This window comes from Muntiacus reevesi, chromosome 2 (assembly GCF_963930625.1).
Source record: "Muntiacus reevesi chromosome 2, mMunRee1.1, whole genome shotgun sequence".
Taxonomy (NCBI): Eukaryota; Metazoa; Chordata; class Mammalia; order Artiodactyla; family Cervidae; genus Muntiacus; species Muntiacus reevesi.
In genome coordinates this window covers 204,222,806-204,241,428 of record NC_089250.1, presented here as the reverse complement: position 1 = coordinate 204,241,428, position 18,623 = coordinate 204,222,806, and the positions used below count along the sequence as shown (strand labels likewise).

At 56.2% G+C, this 18,623-nt stretch overlaps 1 protein-coding gene across 1 annotated transcript in view; it reads left to right on the top strand.

Annotated features, from left to right (window-relative positions):
* Positions 1–1,839: 1,839 nt before the first annotated feature.
* The window catches only part of ATP2A1 (ATPase sarcoplasmic/endoplasmic reticulum Ca2+ transporting 1), a 17,269-nt gene continuing 485 nt past the window's right edge, over positions 1,840–18,623 (top strand). The window contains exons 1-22 of the mRNA XM_065924557.1: positions 1,840–2,152; positions 2,504–2,521; positions 2,907–2,989; positions 4,381–4,485; positions 5,377–5,515; positions 7,832–7,912; positions 8,784–8,869; positions 9,030–9,327; positions 9,746–9,912; positions 12,438–12,526; positions 12,821–12,923; positions 13,156–13,287; positions 14,749–14,871; positions 14,995–15,213; positions 16,007–16,342; positions 16,541–16,761; positions 16,870–17,072; positions 17,243–17,328; positions 17,422–17,555; positions 17,680–17,797; positions 17,949–18,066; positions 18,375–18,419. Coding sequence (XP_065780629.1) covers positions 2,035–2,152; positions 2,504–2,521; positions 2,907–2,989; positions 4,381–4,485; positions 5,377–5,515; positions 7,832–7,912; positions 8,784–8,869; positions 9,030–9,327; positions 9,746–9,912; positions 12,438–12,526; positions 12,821–12,923; positions 13,156–13,287; positions 14,749–14,871; positions 14,995–15,213; positions 16,007–16,342; positions 16,541–16,761; positions 16,870–17,072; positions 17,243–17,328; positions 17,422–17,555; positions 17,680–17,797; positions 17,949–18,066; positions 18,375–18,379 — 2,982 coding nt within the window. The 5' untranslated portion in view covers positions 1,840–2,034 and the 3' untranslated portion in view covers positions 18,380–18,419. The remainder of the gene's footprint in view (positions 2,153–2,503; positions 2,522–2,906; positions 2,990–4,380; positions 4,486–5,376; positions 5,516–7,831; positions 7,913–8,783; positions 8,870–9,029; positions 9,328–9,745; positions 9,913–12,437; positions 12,527–12,820; positions 12,924–13,155; positions 13,288–14,748; positions 14,872–14,994; positions 15,214–16,006; positions 16,343–16,540; positions 16,762–16,869; positions 17,073–17,242; positions 17,329–17,421; positions 17,556–17,679; positions 17,798–17,948; positions 18,067–18,374; positions 18,420–18,623) is intronic.

The window sequence follows — 18,623 nt, the reverse complement described above, 5'->3', positions numbered from 1 at the left end:
TGGACCCGTGAAAAGGGGGAGGCAAGGAGCACTGTGTCCTTAAGTCACCCGAGAGGTCACCCTCCCCCCAAGTGCAGGCAGAAGAAAGGATGAGCATGGGCGGGGGGCTAAATCCTGCAGTGCCATCCACCCCTGCTGGCCTACCCACCCCCCAAAAGTGGGGGTCCCCTTTCCTTTGCCCCACTGTCTCCTATACCACTGTCTGCTTGGGAACTTGGGCGCCAGACAGGGAAGCACCCGTGAGGACACTTGCAGCGGTCCATGTGCCTCACTGTGCACTTAGGAAACTGGGCCCCAGACAGAAGAAGGACTTGAGGCCAGGGCTGCTTCCATGAGGCTGCTGCTTCACCTCACTGACCTCGCACCATTCTCTCACGGAGCCTGCCTCCTCTCTGCCCCCGTTTTCTCCCCTGCCCACGCCCCATGCCACCCTCTGTCTGCTCCTCCCGCCGCTGCCCTAGTAGTGACCAGCAGACACCCCTATCCCAGAGCAGGGGTGGGGGCGGGGGGTTCGGAGCAGCTGCTGCTCCGAGGAAGCTGACACCGAAGCCAGCCGCTCAGCAACAACTTGTGGCTTTGCACCCAGCTCTGGGCCCCCACCCACCTGGCTGCCGCCTGCCAGCTCCCTGCTGTCCGTTTTCCCCACTGCTCCTCAGACTTCCCTCTGACCCCGGCAGCCTTGTCTCTAGTCCCCCAGCTCCGTCTGTCCTTATTTCCCCTAGACCTGTCCCCATCAATCTGCCCATGTCCATTCCTTGCGTCTGGAGCCTCTGCTTCTCTGGCCCCCGCCTTTGCTGCCCCTTCCCTCGCGCCTCTGCCCGCAGGCTATGCCCAGCGGCTGAGCACACAGCTCCATCTTCACTCCCCTTGAGCACGGCTCCCTCAGGGCCAGGGTGGGGTGCAGACCACACACCATCCAGGGGCTGCCATGTAAACCCTGTGGATTGAAGACAGCAACAGTGTGGGACGAGGTGACCCTCATTCCGTGACTTGGGGTGACCCCTGCCCCCATTCTGAAACTTTGATCCCTCTCTGTCTACCATCAGCACATTCTGTAGGCTCTTAGGTTTCCCGGCTGCCTGGGTATCCCATTTTCTTGGGGGGGGGATTCCCTCTCAAGGGTGGGGGGGCCCTGAAGGCTCTGTTCCCAGAGGCTGAGTTAGAGCCATGGGGAGGGGGGGGTTTAGGGAGAGACGAGCAGTCCTGGCTCTGCTCAGCGGGGCCTGGACACTAAATCCCTTGTTGATAGCTGCAGCAACCCCTCCCTAGGGTAGGGTTACCGTCTTCTGCCCTGTCCCCTTGACCCTCTCCCCTCCCTGCTTCCCCTTGTCCCTCTAGAGCCACTTCCTCTTGCCCCCAAAGGATGTTCTCCCCCTTTTCAGCCCCAGTGAGGGTTGGGTATCTCTGCTGCCATTTCAACAAACTCAGGAAGGAAGGATGAGACTGCAGCAGTAGAAGCAGGTTCAGGAGGGATGAGATGGGAAGAGGGTTTGAGGAAACGGAATGGAGAGAAGTGGGCTGAAGGGAAGAACTGGAAGGGGTGACTGTGGAATAAGAAATGCAGTGCAGCTGAAGAAGTCACGGCAACTGGGGAAGGGCTCAGCAGCAGAAGACAGAAAATGAGGTCTCTCTCCCTACCCCCCCTTCCCTGGGGCTGGGGCCACCTTAGCTTCCCTCATGAGTGACATCTCAGGCTGCAGCCCCACTGTTCCCCCTCGTCAGCAGAAATATCTCTCTCTTCTGACCCCTCCTGCTAGAGTCCCGGCCAGCCAATCCCTGGTCTGAGGGAGGGGGGAGCCTGGCCCCCCCTACTCCCTCATAAGGACCAGCTGGGGGCTGGGGGGGTGGCCGGCTGCTGCAAGTGGAACGGGGGTCAGAGCTTCGTGGAGGGAAGAATAACCTGGGGGGGGGAAGGAAAGAAAGAGGAAGAAACCCAGACAAACAGGCAGGTGGATACACTGAGGAAGGCCCCCGACGTGTGAGAACCCCCCCAGAAGGAACACACTGCCCCCTGGCCCCCAGGAAGGGAGCACCATGGAGGCTGCACACTCCAAGACCACAGAAGAATGTTTGGCCTATTTTGGGGTGAGCGAAACTACAGGCCTCACCCCGGACCAAGTTAAGCGGCATCTGGAGAAATATGGCCATAATGGTAAGTGTTCCCTGGAGGAAAAGGCTGGTAACACCCTCCTGCATCCCCACAACACACACACACACACACAATCACTCACTCACAATGACACACACACACAGTGAAGCCTCTCCCTCCAGGGTATCTTAGGGAAGAGCCAAGACCTGGTCCTGTGAGGGCAAGGGAGGGGAGGATACTGAGAAAGCAGGATCCCTGAGTCCCTGAGTTTTGGGAAGTTTTTTGGGACAACTTCGGTGAACCTCAGCTTTTTGGTGGCCTGATTCTCTTACCTTACCACAAAGTCCTGGTTGTGGGTGGCATTAGACTGAATGCCAAATAAATAATGTCCTTTTCTTCTTTTTCCCCGGGCAGAGCTCCCTGCTGAGGAGGGTAAGTTACTAGAAGCCCTGAGCTCTCATAAATGACACCTCCTTCCCTCTGTGCCCCACTCCCTTCTCCCTGTCCTCTCCTTCCAATTCCTGGGGCAAATGTTCCTCCCCAAAGGTTAGAGTCTGGCTGGGGGCAGAAGTTTCCAGGCACGTTCTCCTTGAGGCATCCAATCCTTGAACAACTGCCCACCACTTTGAGGAGCCTGTTTCTGGACTTCGGGCCAGCTCCCTCTGTCCTTTTCTCAGTACCAAATGGCCTGCCCATCACCCTAGACCTTTCCTGCTCCAGGCTGGACCCCAGCCTGCACCTGGAGTCCCTGCATTCATCCGTTAGACCTTAACACACCGTCCCCCACCCCGTCCCCTCCCCTTGCCTCTGCCCTCAGGGAAGTCCCTGTGGGAGCTGGTGTTAGAGCAGTTTGAAGACCTCCTGGTGCGGATCCTTCTCCTGGCCGCCTGCATTTCCTTTGTAAGTGTGTTGGGGGTGGGGTGCATCTAGGGGCTAGCCTGGGCTGTGGGTTCGGGGGATCTGGAGAATATGTTTGTGGGCAGCCCCAAATCAGTGGCTCCTTTGGTCCAAGCCCTTAGCATCCTATCCTACAGACTAGCACTGAGGGAGTGGGGTGACGCTGACTTGCATACTCCTCTGTCCTCCCCCACACCCCGCAGGCAGGTTTTATTTTAAGCTTTAAGGATGTTCTCAGCCAAAACACTGAAGCTAAGCCGCCCCCGGAGCTTCAAGGGCTCGGAGGGCTCGGGTTACCCCCCCAGCGCCGGGCTCGGGGGCTCAGATGCTACTGCTGTTCCCAGGCCACCGCGGCTCCCAGCATGCCCCGGGGCTCACACAGGGCTCCGCCAATCCCCAAGCGTCCCGGAGCTCCTGCCCCTCCCTCCTGACGCTGATTGGTCGAGACAGAGACTCCCTCCTAGAGGCGGGAAAGAGCTGCTGGTGCGAGGGGGACTCTAAAGGCCCGGACCCCTCCCCTGTCCCTGGGCCTCGCCCCCCCTCCCCCCATCAGGGCTGGAACTCCCGGGACCCCCTTCTTCATCCACTTGACCTGACTCTCCCCTTACCCCTCAGCCTCAGGGCTGCCCCCGCCCCCCTCTCTAGGGCCTGCCTCCGCTCCTGCCCTGGAGCTCCCCTGAGCACCCACCATGCCAGCAGTCCCGCCTGCATTTTGGACTTCCTTCCTTAAGTCCTTAGTCCTCCTGGAAGACAGCACTCTGGAGGCAAAAGTGTCTCCTTGTCCCCTGGTCTCTTAGTAGAGGCCCCGTGGGCCCCTGAGCACTAGCTGGCAGAACCTCACTTCTCCCTTCTCAGATTTGCTCCTTGACATTTGCCTGTGGCTGTTGCCTGGCAGTGGCAACAGCTGGGGTGGGGTGTGTACAGGAGGCCCCGTAACACTATCCCCTCCTCCTGCTCCCTCATGAAATTGGAGCTTCCCTGCCTCGGGCAGTGGGGGAGGGCTGCGGGTGGGCAGGGCGCCTGCGAGGACCACAGGGTTTTTTCTGTCGGGTTTTGGCTCCTGTGGGATGGATGTGGCTTGGGGGTAGTTGGCCTGGGTGTCCCCTGAGCTTCGTTTACAAGCCAGCAACTTGGTCAGGGAAACCTGAAAGCATTCCCAGTTAATCCCCGAGCTGTGCATGTCTGTGCCCGCCTGTTCCCGCTGAATAACAGCAGTGGCTGCGCTTGTGTGAGTTAAAGGAGTGGACCGTGTAGGCACTTAAAGGGATGTGGGGCTGCAGTGCCTCCGTGATGCCCCGCCCACTTTGCTCCTGCACATGTTCTTATCTCTGTCTGCTCCCCTTAACCACTTGAGGGGCTTTATTGTCTGTTGATCTCCTTCCCTTGCTCCCCAGGTGCTGGCCTGGTTTGAGGAAGGCGAAGAGACCGTCACCGCCTTTGTTGAACCCTTTGTCATCCTCTTGATCCTCATTGCCAATGCCATCGTGGGGGTTTGGCAGGTTAGCTTTGACCCCACCCCACCCCCACCCCCCCCATTCTTTCACATCCTGACGCTGGACCTGAGGTCAGCCTCCCTCCCTGTCTCCTCTTTCTCCATCACTTACCCTGGTCTTGCCTGGCATCTCATCCTTTTGCCCAGTTCAGGAGACTTGGTATTCCCACTTTCACTTGCTGGTTGTTCAACCCCAGGGAGGTGCCTTCATCTCTGAGTCTCAGTTTCCTCATCCATAAAATGGGACTCATAATCCTGTCCCTTGAGTTGTGGTGAAATTTAACAAGATGATGAGTGTGACAGTACCCAGCCCTGTGTCTGGCCTGTAGGAGGATTTCAGTAAATGCTCGTTTGATATCCTTCTTCCTCTTGCTTTCTACCACCCTCTGCTTTTCCTATCCCCTGCTTCCTGATTTTACTTGATTCTCCTTCTTTCTCTTCCCAAAACCCCCATAATAGTAGTAGCAGTGTTAGTCACTCAGTCATGTCCAACTCTGCAACCCTGCCAGGCTCCTCTGTTCATGGAATTCTCCAGGCAAGAATACCAGAGTGGGTAGCCATTCCCTTCTCCAGGGGATCTTCCCAACCTGGGATCAAACCCACATTGCAGGCAGATTCTTTACTGTCTGAGCCACCAGGACAACCCCTAAACCCCCTTACCTGTTCTTAGCTATGGGTGACGGTTTCCTCACTCGTCATGTGAGGTTTGTCTGCTCCCCTGGGCCAGGAGCCAGGACCACATAACCTGCCTCCTTCTCTGTGATGCCCCAACTTCCCCCATGACTCTGGCCCCTGCTCCTTCATCTCTACCCCTCCCATCCTCCTTGACCAGTTCCTTCTCACTCTACCACCTTCCTTTCTCTGCTGACCCTCCTCTCCTCAACCTTGTTCCCCCCAGGAGCGGAATGCAGAGAATGCCATTGAGGCTCTGAAGGAATATGAACCCGAGATGGGGAAGGTCTACCGGGCTGACCGCAAGTCAGTGCAGAGGATCAAGGCTCGGGACATTGTTCCTGGAGACATCGTGGAGGTGGCTGGTGAGTGATGGGAACGAGTGGTCCAGGCTGGGTTCGAGGCCAAGAAAATGTGTATGTGGGGAGTGGGGGCTGCTCAGCCCCGATCCCGTGTCCAGGAGGTAGCCAGGATGGTGTCTGGTAGTCTCTGCTTCTCCTTCTCATACTCCTCGGGGGTCACTCCAGGGCACTGTGGCCACGACACATCCTCTCCATCAGAGTCTGAGCAGGAACAGCCAGTCCTGTCCCCGAAGCTGCAGGCAGACCCCTTGTTCCCCCTCCTCTCAGCCAGCTCTTGCGAGCAACAGGTGGAACCCAGTCCCTGCCAAGGGCCCCGTCTCCACCCCCTCCTGAGGCCTGGCTTTCCTCTCCTTCCACCCACCCCCAAGCTTGGTCAGCTTTAAATCTTGACCTCTCAGTGCCCTTGAGGCCTCTCAAAGGGGAAGGAGCGATGGTAGAAGGGAAGGGGGGGCCAGAGGCTCGAGCCCCCGACCATGTAAGGGAAACTCAGGCCCCAGCAGAGAGCACGGGACCTGGAGGAGGGGAGCTCAAGGAGGGCCCCGCCTCTCCGGTGAGGGACACTTAATGCCTGACCAGGGAGGGGTGGGGGCCAGGAGGCTAAGATTACTGGGATTCTGCCCCCTTCAGCGGTTTTTATATTTGCCCCACGCCGGCCTTCCCACGTCTCCAGGCCCCTGGCATAGGGAGCTGTGTCTTTCTAGGGCCTGCTTCCCTCCACCAGACACCCAAGTCGCCACCCTGGGAAGCTTGGTGAAAGGGAGGGCGGGCGGGCTGAAGACCCCAGTGCCGCATCCCAGGGCCCATCTGCCACCGTGACGCTTTGGAGTCAGCGCCATGAATGTCTATAAATATCCCTTTGGCTTGGGTGACAGGGTGTCCCGCCCAACTCCATTGCTGACCTCCTCCCTCCTCCGGCAGCTTCCTCTGGCACGGGAGGAGGAACCCTGGGAGCAGCGAAAGGAGAGCAGTCACACCCCATCCCTAGGACCAGCCTTGGGACCAGGCGGGATGAGGCTGGGGGGCGGTTCTCTTCCTTGGAGAGGTCTCTAAGTCTGGTGGGGCATCCATCGTGTCTCCCAGGCAGTTTCCTGGGCTGACCCCCTCCTTCTGTGAACATCCCTTGGCCTCCCCCCACCTTTCTCAGCTCCCTGCTGTCTATGGCCCCACCCCCGCCCCACACCCCCCACAGCACCCCCCACTGCCTGTTTCCTGCAAAGGCCCCTTCTCCCCAACCCGTCTCCCCAGCTCACTCACGCTGGCTTCCTGCCTTCCCTTGATGCTCAGACCACGGCCCAGCAGGCTTCTGATGTGCATCCATCCCCTCCACGTGGACCTGGCGGGCCTGCACCCTCTGCCTCCACCTCTGCCCCCTCTCCTCCGGCATCTTCTCTTCTCACACTTCCCTGTCCTGTCTTCTTCCTCCGCCTTTTGTCTGGGTTGACACTGATTTTCTCAATTCCCAATTTTTTTTTCCTGTTTCTTGCTACCTTCTCCAGTTGTTCCACTTTGTTCTCGTCCATGGATACACGTCTATCCGACTTACCCTATATTTGGGGGACCAGGGCTGCCTCTTGTGGCATGTGGGGTCTTAGTTTCCCAACCAGGGATTGAGCCTGCAACCCCTGCATTGGAAGCATGGAGTCTTAACCACTGAGCTGCCAGGGAAGTCCCTGACTCACCCTATTTACTCTAGTTCTTTTCATGCCTGTCCCTCCTCACCTTTCCCTCTCTTGTTTCCCCCTCTGTTTTGCTGTCTCCCATCCTCACTTTTAGGGCTTCCCTGGTGACTCAGTGGTAAAGGACCTGCCTGTCAATGCAGGAGACTCAAGAGTCGTGGGTCCAATCCCCGAGTCAGAAAGACTCCCTGGAGGAGGGCACGGCAACCCACTCTAGTATTCTTGCCTAGAGAATCCCATGGACAGCAGAGCCTGGCGGGCTACAGTCCGTGTGGTCGCAAAAGAGTTGGACACAATTTACCGACCAGCAACAGGAAATAATCCTCAGTTTTAGTTTCTTGTTAGATGACAAGATTGTCCCGTTTCCCCTGTATCACACAGTGTACCCGTATTGCGCACAAACTGTGTGCCCAGCCCACCCCTCGCCAGGCTCACAGCCTAATAGGGAGAAGAACATTCGGCAGGGGGACAATGGGAGTGAGGGTTAGAGGGAGAGCCTTGCTGGGATGACAGGAGCATAGCCCAGGCGACCCCCCCAAGACCTGAAGGAGGAGGTGAGGTCTTCAGACAAAGACGGTTTTTTTTTCGGAAGGGAGAAAACTCCCTTCTCTGCTGACTTCATGTTCCTCTTCTCTCTCCACAGTGGGGGACAAGGTCCCGGCAGATATCCGCATCCTCACCATCAAGTCCACCACCCTCCGGGTCGACCAGTCCATCCTGACAGGTCTACTGGCCAGGGGGCGGGGGGGGGGGGTGTGCATCACAGGAGGATTTGATACAGGAGGAACTGAGTGGACAGAGAGAAAGGGGACCCCTGACCATAGGGCCCCCGTCCTGGCCCCATCATGGCAGCGATGTCTGCCCTGGTCAGCTTTGCTCACAGCCTGAGCCTGGAACACAGTGGGTCATGGGAGACAGTGGGATTTTGTGCCCATTTCCATATGGCCAATAACCCATCCCTTCCACACAGATACATGGGCATGGTTGCCCAGAGAACTATCCTGCCTTTTCAAAAGCCCCCAAGTGAGGAAGTATAGGTCCTAGGATCAGATACAGGGTTCAGATCCACTTAAAACCTCAGCTGCTTCTGTTCCTGCCCTGGGAGAGAGAGGAGAGAGCCAGTGAGCTTGCTCTGTGGTCCAAGGAGGCCAGCTGGGTTGGCTCAGGGTGATTGCCTGAGCTCCTGCCCTTCTGGTGAGGGAGGCAAGGTCCCCAGGGTGGGGGCCTCTCCCTTCCAGGAAAGTGCTCTCCAATTGAGAACGCACTTCCATGTACATCCGCTTATTTGATTTTCACCAAGACTGTGTTCTGAAATGTACACATCATTGTCCCCATTTCATAGAAGAGCAGACCGAGGTTAAGTCATCCAAAGTCATGCTGCTTGTGAGTAGTCAGGCGGGGATTGGGGTTAAGGCTTTTTTACTCTAAGGGCAATGAGTTTCCCATCTGCCTCCAGGGGCTTCTTTTCAGAGTCCATATTTCCTCCAGGATTATTGCTTGGTCCTTCCTAGGCTGAGAAGGGAGAGAGTTACAGGCGGGAAGTCTGAGAGGAGGACATGACGTTATCTGAAAACCTCTCCGGCCCCTCTCCACAGGCGAGTCTGTCTCTGTCATCAAGCACACAGAACCTGTTCCCGACCCCCGAGCTGTCAACCAGGATAAGAAGAACATGCTTTTCTCGGTGAGCCCTCCAGGGCCAGCTGTACTGTGCTCCAGCCGGGGGGGCCTGGTCTGGGAGAGATGCGATGGCAAGGGAAGAGATGAGGCCCACAGCTGGGCATGGGGTGCATTGCAGCACGAGGGGCATTGGCTGACTCCCTGCCTCTTCTTCCCCTTCCCAGGGCACCAACATCGCAGCTGGCAAGGCCATTGGCATTGTGGCCACCACCGGCGTGAGCACCGAGATTGGGAAGATCCGTGACCAAATGGCCGCCACAGAGCAGGACAAGACCCCTCTGCAGCAAAAGCTGGATGAGTTTGGGGAGCAGCTCTCCAAGGTCATCTCCCTCATCTGCGTGGCTGTCTGGCTCATCAACATTGGCCACTTCAACGACCCCGTGCATGGGGGCTCCTGGATTCGTGGTGCCATCTACTACTTTAAGATCGCCGTGGCCCTGGCTGTGGCTGCCATCCCCGAGGGTAGGGCAACCTCTCTGTCTCCTCCTCTCATCTATAAAGACCCTTTATCCGAAAAAGATAACATTTACCAGTCTCAAGGATTAGGACCCGATATCTTTGGGGGCTGCTCTTCAGCCAGGTGGCACAGCTGTTAAAAGAATCTCTCTGCTAGTGGAGGAGATGCGATGAGACGTGGGTTCAATCCCAGGGTCAGGAAGATCCCTCTGGAGAAGGAAATGACAACCTGCTCCAATATTCTTGCCTGGGAAATTGCATGGACAGAGAGGCCTCGTGGGCTACACAGTCCATGGGGTCCCAAAGAGTTGGATATGACTGAGCATGTGCACGCACACACACACACACACATTCAGCCTACCCCACTAGGTCTTCCTCTGTCCCCTGGTTTAGTTCCCTCACCCCCTCTCCTTCTTTCCCACAGGCCTTCCTGCAGTCATCACCACCTGCCTGGCCTTGGGTACCCGTCGGATGGCAAAGAAGAACGCGATCGTGAGGAGCCTGCCCTCCGTGGAGACTCTGGGCTGCACCTCTGTCATCTGTTCTGACAAGACGGGCACCCTCACCACCAACCAGATGTCTGTCTGCAAGGTCAGGGCAGGGTGGCAACTCCCACTCAGATGGGAGGTGAAATGGTGGGGTGACCCCTTCATCACAGGCAGCTTCTCATTTTGGCCTGAGAAAGAAATGCTCAGAAGGCACAGGGTGCCATCCTGCCCGCTATGAGAGGGAGCAGAGAAGCCCCCCTGTCCTGGGTGGACAGCTCTCTGTGGCCTCCATCCATGTGCCAGACACTGCCATGTGTTATCTCTAATCCCCCACAGCTGCCCCATCAGGGGAAGGTTTTGTTACCTAGTTTTCCAGAGGAGGAAACTGAGGCTCTGGGAAATTCCATGCATAGTTAATAAGGAGGAGAATTGAGTTTCAAACCCAAGTCTTTCTGGCCCTAGAGAGCCTGCCTGTGCACCAGACTACCCTCCAGAGTGGTTCTTCATGACGGGGCAGGAGGAACCTGGTTACGTGAATCCCGAATGGCATTTCCTAAACCAGGGCCCTTGATCTTTTCTGTGCCTTGGACCCTTTGGCTGTCTGGACCTCTACATTTAATATTTTCAGTGTATAAAATAAAACACACAAGATCCTGTTTTTAAAATACACTGGATTGGGAATTCTTGCTGGTCCAACAGTTAGGACTTGATGCTTTCACTGCCGTGGCCCAGGTTCCATCCCTGGTCGGGCAACTAAGATCCTGTCAAGCCGCACAGCGCAGGCAAAAACAGAAATAAAATACACTGGATTACAGAGGAAACCACTGATTGAAATACAGCAATCAAAATATTTTAAAAACAGATTCGTGATTTGGTAACACATATGCGCCTTTAATGATGTATTAAGTAGCAAGTCCAGCAGTAGTTCTCATAAGCGCCGTAACGCTGAGGCAGGGATGAGTATAAATGCTATTTTGAGAGCCCTGAAACAATGCAACGTGATAGGAGAGTGTTTATGATTTTATTAGTGGCCAAGTCACAGGTCTTGCTAATGCTAACATGGTGCATTGCCCACATTCATAACTGGACGGAAATGCTAAATATCAGAGAAAAAAATGAAACGTAATTTAAAATTTTTTATTCATTTTTAATTGAAGGATAATTGCTTTACAGTACTGTGTTGGTTTCTGTCAAACATTAACATGAATCAGCTATAGGTATACCTGAAAAAGATGTTAGTTTTGTTTTGCGATCAAAGTTCACAGATCCCTTGGTCTGTGGGGTCATCCATGGACCCCAGGCACAATTCTCTGGACTAGCATGTCTGTGAAATAAATTACTGTCCTAAGTATCGAGGCACAGACAGGCTGTACCACAGGCCTGCTGGGGTTTGAAAGCCTCGGAGAAGGCTGACCGTAGAGAGGGTGGCTTTCACTCTGTTTAACCCAGATTTTCCCAGACTTTGCTGGCCACAGAACCATTTTATCTTGGAATGTGTCTTAAGCCCCATCACTTCCACACTTGCGCTGGTTCAGGGTGGGCTTCTCACCTCTGTGCTGTGTGACCTACTTTCCCTCCAAAGCATAGGCGTCAAAGCCAGGCCACTGGGCTCCTGTTATGTTTCATAAAAATGAACTCATTTCCCACATTTGAAAACTTAAGAGATTTTGTAGAAGAATAACCTGAATTTCTAGTTCTTCCTGCAAAACTGGAAGATCTGGCTGCAAGAGGCTGGAGCTGTAGATGGGTCACGTGCTGACACGTGGACTGGCGGCCACAGTCCCCAGAACACCTTGTGATGCACCTCTTATTTTACCAGTTGGTCTGGAGGGACCTTCAGAGTGACCCGCAATAACTTTTTTTAAAAATAATTTTATTTCTTTATTGGCCGTGCTGCGTCTCTAGTTGCGCGAGCTTTTCTCTAGTTGTGGCGAGCAGGGTCTACTCTCTCGTTGCACTGTGCAGGCTTCTCCTTGTGGTGGCTTCTCTTGTGGCCGAGCTTGGGCTCCATGGCGCGTGGCCTCAGTAGTTGTGGCTCCTGGGCTCTAGAGCACGGCTTGACAGTAGCGGCAGACGGGCTTGGTCGCTCCGTAGCATGTGGGATCTTCCCAGATCAGGGATCAAACCTGTGTCTCCTGCATAAGCAGGAGACTTCTTTACTACTGAGCCACAAGGAAAGCCCTGCAATAATTAAATATATATATATATATATTCATTTTATTTATTTGTCTGTGCGGGGTCTTAGTCGTGGTACCAGGACCTTTGGTCTTCACTGCGGCATGTGGGCTCTCGGTGGCAGCGCATGGGATCTAGTTCCCTGACCGGGGAGCCAGTCCCAGACCCCTGCCTTGCGAGTGTGGAGTTTTAAGCACTGGATCACTGGGGAAGTCCCGTATCTTTTAAGGCCATGGACACAGAATAAGAAGAATGATTTGCAAGGGAGTGGTGGGCCAGGGTAGGATGCAGGAAGGAAAAAGAAAGAATGAGCAGGGGGGGATGGTGGGGGAAGTTGGGTGAGTGTGTGCAGTTGGCTGGACAGGGATGCTCGTGGCCCGGGCCTCGCCTGGTGCAGACTGCCTTTGGACACAGGGAGAGTTAGCCATGTGTGTGCACCCCCCTTCTCTTCAGATGTTCATCATCGACAGGGTAGATGGGGACCTCTGCCTGCTGAACGAGTTCTCTATCACTGGCTCCACTTACGCTCCTGAAGGAGAGGTGTAAGTCCCCCCAGGGGTCGTCTTCCATGTCCCTGTGCCCCTTCCCCACCACACACACAGACACACACACACCGCCTCTCTCTCCCAGGGCCCTCCCTCTAGTTTTGTCTTCCTGTTTCTCTCCTGTTCCTTCCCTGATCTTGTTCTCTCTCCCCTTGCCGCTCATCACCACGTTGGTGCCACCTCCCCACCCCCCCCCCATCCCTCGCTGCTTTCCCCAGGCTCTCTCTGCATCTCATCCCCCATCTTCTCTACCTGTCTCTTTCCCTTCCTTCCTCCCCGCCCCGCTGCCAGCCTGAAGAATGATAAGCCAGTCCGCTCAGGGCAGTATGACGGGCTGGTGGAGCTGGCCACCATTTGTGCCCTCTGCAATGACTCCTCCTTGGACTTCAATGAGGTAACCTCTCCTCTCCTGAAGCGGCCCCTCCTTCCCCCTTGAGCTGTCTGCATCCAGGCCTCCCCGACAGGCTGTAAAGAAGGGGTCTGGGGGAGGGCGTCCCTCGTACCAAGCCTCTCTGGGGTGTAAGGGGAAGAGAGTAGCTTGCTCCCTTCCCGTTCTAGGTGGAAGGTGGGAGCAAGGGGCCAGGAGCCCACGGCACCTACTTCCTCTTCCTCCTCTGCCCTCTCAGACCAAAGGTATTTATGAGAAGGTGGGAGAGGCCACCGAGACGGCCCTCACCACCCTGGTGGAGAAGATGAATGTATTCAACACTGAAGTGAGAAACCTCTCGAAGGTAGAGAGGGCCAACGCCTGCAACTCGGTGAGTCTGGGTGCTCCCTCCCGTTTGTCTCCACCCTGTACAGGCCAGGACCTAAGGAGACGGGGCCCCGCAGGGCCTTGCGCTGGGAGCCAGCCCGAACAAGCAGCCAGCCTGCCCACAGCTTTCCTTGGTGAGGTTGACTCAGGGCGGGGCCTCCTGTCCCTAACTTACACCGCTCTTTATGGTGCCCAGCTGGAGCATCCCTGGAGGCACCGACAGTCACTTTCCCCACCATGTTCCTAGGGACTGAGCTGGTCCCAGAAACCATAAGCGACCCATCCTGGGACAGCCCAATGTCAGCGGCTACCCATCGCCTCTAGGAACACACTCAATTTTTTTTAATCAGCTCTCAAGACTTGATTTGTGGCTTCCCTGGTGGCTCAGATGGTAAAGATTCTGCCTACAATGTGGGAGACCCTGGGTTCAATTCCTGGGTCGTAAAGATCCCCTGGAGAAGGGAATGGCTACCCACTCCAGTATTCTAGCCTGGAGAATTCCATGGATTCCAGGCTCCTCTGAGCCTGGCAGGCTACAGTCATGGCAGTCTATGGGGCTGCAAAGAGTCGGACATGACTGAGTGACTAACACTTTCAATACCTGATTTAGGATTTGAGAAATATGACTACCTCATATGCATCTGCTTCCCTGATACACAAGTCCAAATCTGAGATTATTGCTCTAAGTTCCCACTGTTAATATTTACTGAATGTCTATATTGATTTCCTCAGGGGTGTCTTATTATATTCCCCACACCACTCATTCTTTTTTTTTTTTTTTGGTAAAGGCAAGATGCTCATTGCTGTTTTAATATAACAAAAATATTGAAAACCACCTAAGTATCAATAGAGGATTCATTTTAAACAATTTACAAATGATGATATAGACATCAACATATTTAAAATTTTATCTATTGTTGCTATTATTGTTTTGTGGAGAAACATCCAGACTGCATTTGGCACATTCATTTTGATGAGATGCTTAGTACTGCATGCCAGGCACCAGCTCCCCACTGTCTAACAACACACAGACCCACACATGTGGTTGCTTACGTTTAAATTATTAAATAAAGTAAAAACTCAGTTCTTCAATTGCACTAACCACATATCCTGGACTCAGCAGACATTGTTCAGTTGCACTGCATTCAACCACCTAGATTATTAAACATCCCCATCATTCTGGAAGGTTCTGTTGGACAGTGCCACACTACGTCATCTTGTTTCTATCATGCTTTCAGTTGGACACTAAGACTGTAGCACCACTAGCCTTGGAATTCTCTCCATTTCTGCTGTAGGTAGCAGACTCAGCTTGATCTCAGACTCAGCTTGTGGTCTGCTCTGACCTCCAGATCTTTTTTGGCTATGCTTTTAGGGGTCTGGGGCTCTTCCCTCCTAGCACAGCATCATCACTCTTTCCGCGTCCGTCTCAAGTCTGGCCTCTCCCTCCCTGTCTCCTCTCTCCCAGGTGATCCGCCAGCTAATGAAGAAGGAATTCACCCTGGAGTTCTCCCGGGACAGAAAGTCCATGTCTGTCTATTGCTCTCCAGCGAAATCTCGGGCTGCTGTGGGCAATAAGATGTTTGTCAAGGTCAGGACTTTCCGAGTGTGCCTTGGCCCCCCTTCTTCCTAATCCTGAGCCCCTCTCTTTGCCCATGCTGCCTCACCGTGTGCTGGAAAGAACAGCGGTCTCTGAGTGTTGTTCTGCTCCTAGGGTGCCCCCGAGGGGGTCATCGATCGCTGTAACTATGTGCGAGTTGGCACCACCCGGGTGCCCATGACAGGGCCGGTGAAGGAGAAGATTCTGTCGGTGATCAAGGAGTGGGGTACTGGCCGGGACACCCTGCGCTGCCTGGCGCTGGCCACCCGGGACACCCCCCCCAAGCGAGAGGAGATGGTCCTGGATGACTCTACCAAGTTCATGGAGTACGAGGTGAGTCACCTGCCTCACCCCTTCTGCCCGTCACGTCCTCCCTCGTCACGGGGCCTGGAGTCACAGGATGTCAGAGTTTGAAAGAATCTTAGGAGTCTTCCAGTCCAGGCCGCTTGGCCTGTGGTCCGTGGACTCATCTGATACGAGGGTGAGGCACTTGTTCCAGAACAGAAGCCAGCCGGCTTGGGTTCAGCTTGGGTGTTTCCACAGTGAGGTTTTGTGGGGGTGGTTTTTGTCTTTGTTGAATTTGTTATGATATTACTTCTGTTTTATGTTTTGGGATTTTTTGGGCCCCGAGGCATGTGGGATTTAGCTCCCCGACCAGGGATCGAACCCACACTCGCTGCATTGGAAGGCAAAGTCTTAGCTACTGGACTGCCAGGGAAGTCCCACAGTGAGGTTGTCTTAAGAGGTGCATCCACCTGTATTCTGGCACTGGCTCTTTATCTCGTGGACCTGCTCTGAGTAGCACGGAAGTCCACTCCATTTTATAGAGAGAACAGTGTGGCCTGGCAGGTAACACTCAAAGCTGGAGACCAAGCAAGTGGCCCTGCTGGAAGCAGAAAGCACCTCCCTCACGTCCAGGTTATGTTCTTTCTATGAAAGACAGGATCTGCCACCAAGGACGGGCCTGGCATCACCAGGCCCGCAGGCCCTCATGGGAACAAGGAACGTTTCCTGCCCCTGCGCTTAGAGCCCTGGCTGAGGTCTGAGCACCAGGCATAGACACAGCTCTCCTGCCCCCGCCGAGCCTCCTCCCCTGAGCCTGTCACTCTCTGCTCTGCCCCCCTAGATGGACTTGACGTTTGTTGGCGTGGTGGGCATGCTGGACCCGCCCCGCAAGGAGGTCATGGGCTCCATCCAACTATGCCGAGATGCCGGAATCCGAGTAATCATGATCACTGGGGACAACAAGGGCACGGCCATTGCCATCTGCCGACGGATTGGCATCTTCGGGGAGAACGAGGATGTAGCTGACCGGGCCTACACTGGCCGGGAGTTCGATGACCTGCCCCTGGCCGAGCAGCGGGAGGCCTGCCGACGCGCCTGCTGCTTCGCCCGCGTGGAGCCCTCCCACAAGTCAAAGATCGTGGAGTATCTGCAGTCCTACGATGAGATCACAGCGATGGTGCGGGGACCGGGGCCCACAGGGTCTGCTCCGTGGCTATTGAGATGTTGGGCTGGGGAAGTTGGGGGCCCAGGGAGGACATGGCTGAGCGGGGGCCCTGGTGAGATGCACAGAGGGGAGGAATTCGGGCCCGGATGGAAGAGTGTCAAGGAGGGTATGAGGAAGGGGTCAGCTCCCACCTTCTCTCTCTTCCTGCAGACAGGTGATGGCGTCAATGACGCCCCTGCGCTGAAGAAGGCAGAGATCGGCATTGCCATGGGATCTGGCACTGCTGTGGCCAAGACGGCCTCCGAGATGGTGCTGGCTGATGACAACTTCTCCACCATTGTGGCCGCCGTGGAGGAGGGCCGCGCCATCTACAACAACATGAAGCAGTTTATCCGCTACCTCATCTCCTCCAACGTGGGTGAGGTGGTCTGGTGAGCAGCGGAAAGGGCGATCGGCGGGGAACCTGGGGCTGGTGTGGGGGACGGGGTGACCACAGGCCTGGGAAGCAGGACAGACCTGTGACCGCCTCCTTCTGGCAGCATCTTCCTGACAGCCGCCCTGGGGCTGCCTGAGGCCCTGATCCCCGTGCAGCTGCTCTGGGTGAACCTGGTGACGGACGGGCTCCCGGCCACAGCCCTGGGCTTCAACCCCCCAGACCTGGACATCATGGACCGGCCCCCCCGGACCCCCAAGGAGCCCCTCATCAGTGGCTGGCTCTTCTTCCGCTACATGGCAATTGGGGGTGAGCAGGATGGAACCCCAAGCTTCTTCCCCACCCTCAGCTTCCCCATGGCAGCCACCCTGGCTGGTGGGCCCTCTACATCCACCACTGTTCATGGCCACCAGGCCCTCTCAAGCCCTCCTATCTCCCCAGCCCTGGCCCCCCCAAGTCCCATCTCCTCTCCCCCATAGGCTACGTGGGTGCAGCCACCGTGGGAGCAGCGGCCTGGTGGTTCCTATATGCCGAGGATGGGCCTCACGTCACCTACAGCCAGCTGGTAGGGCAGGACTGAGGTGTGAGGAGGGGGCAGTAAAGGAGGGTGACATGGAGACTTCTGGGGGATCCCAGCTTCTCCCCTCACCCCCGGCAGACTCACTTCATGAAGTGCACGGAGCACAACCCCGACTTCGAGGGTGTGGACTGTGAGGTCTTCGAGGCCCCCGAGCCCATGACCATGGCCTTGTCTGTGCTGGTTACCATCGAGATGTGCAATGCTCTCAACAGGTGGGCCCACGCCCCCTCCCCCTGCCTGTCTGGAGACCACCGCCTTTGTCCTCCGGCCCTCCTGCTCATCACTTCTCTCCCCTGTGCGCCCCCTACCCTGGCTCTACCCGCCGCCCCCTTTCAGCCTGTCTGAGAATCAGTCCCTTGTGCGGATGCCGCCGTGGGTGAACATCTGGCTGGTGGGTTCCATCTGCCTCTCCATGTCCCTCCACTTCCTCATCCTCTATGTGGACCCTCTGCCGGTGAGCCTTCTTCTGGCCAGGGGCCACCTGCCTCCCACGCATGGGGGCCTCTGCAGGGGTCCAGAGGGAGGGATGGTCAGGCTGGTACAGTGGCGGCTCTGCTGGCTCCTTCTCACTGCTGTTCCTGCCTCCCACCCGCCCCCTCACCCAGATGATCTTCAAGCTCCAAGCCCTGGACCTGTATCATTGGCTCATGGTTCTCAAGATCTCGTTACCAGTCATTGGGCTCGATGAAATCCTCAAGTTTGTTGCTCGGAACTACCTGGAGGGTAAGAGGCTCCCCGCCTCGGAGCCCCATCCGCCCCCCTAAGCCCTGGCACAGCCCCCTCCCTCCGCGCTGCGAAGGCGCCTGCCCCCCCCCTTCCTTTTCAGGTGGGTGAGTTCCCGGGGTCCGCCGGGCCCGTGCCCTTCGCCGAGCGGCCCACTCGGCCCCTTCCCTCTTTTCCCCCCGCTCGCCCCTCTGAGCCCCATGCAGACATGGTCTCCTAGGCACCCCCACAACCTCCCCAGCTCTCCTGGCCCCTGTGCCTGCCTCCCTCCCTGGATAACGGTGTCTCTCTATCCTCTCTGGCCATAGGATAACCCGTTTCCCCCTCCTCCATCTCTTTGAACCGTGTCACAGGTATCACCCCTCTTCTGCCCTCGCCCCAGCTGCTGTGCCCCTTGCCCGCCCCTCTCCCTTCAGGTGGCGCCGAGGTCACCTGTCCTCGCAGCTCCACCTAGAGCCACTGCCGCCGCCACTGCCGCGCTTCCGAGTGGGGCCGGGTGTCGGGCACCACTGTCTGCTGGGCTGCGCTGCGTTGCGCTGGCTGGGCGCTGAGCTGTC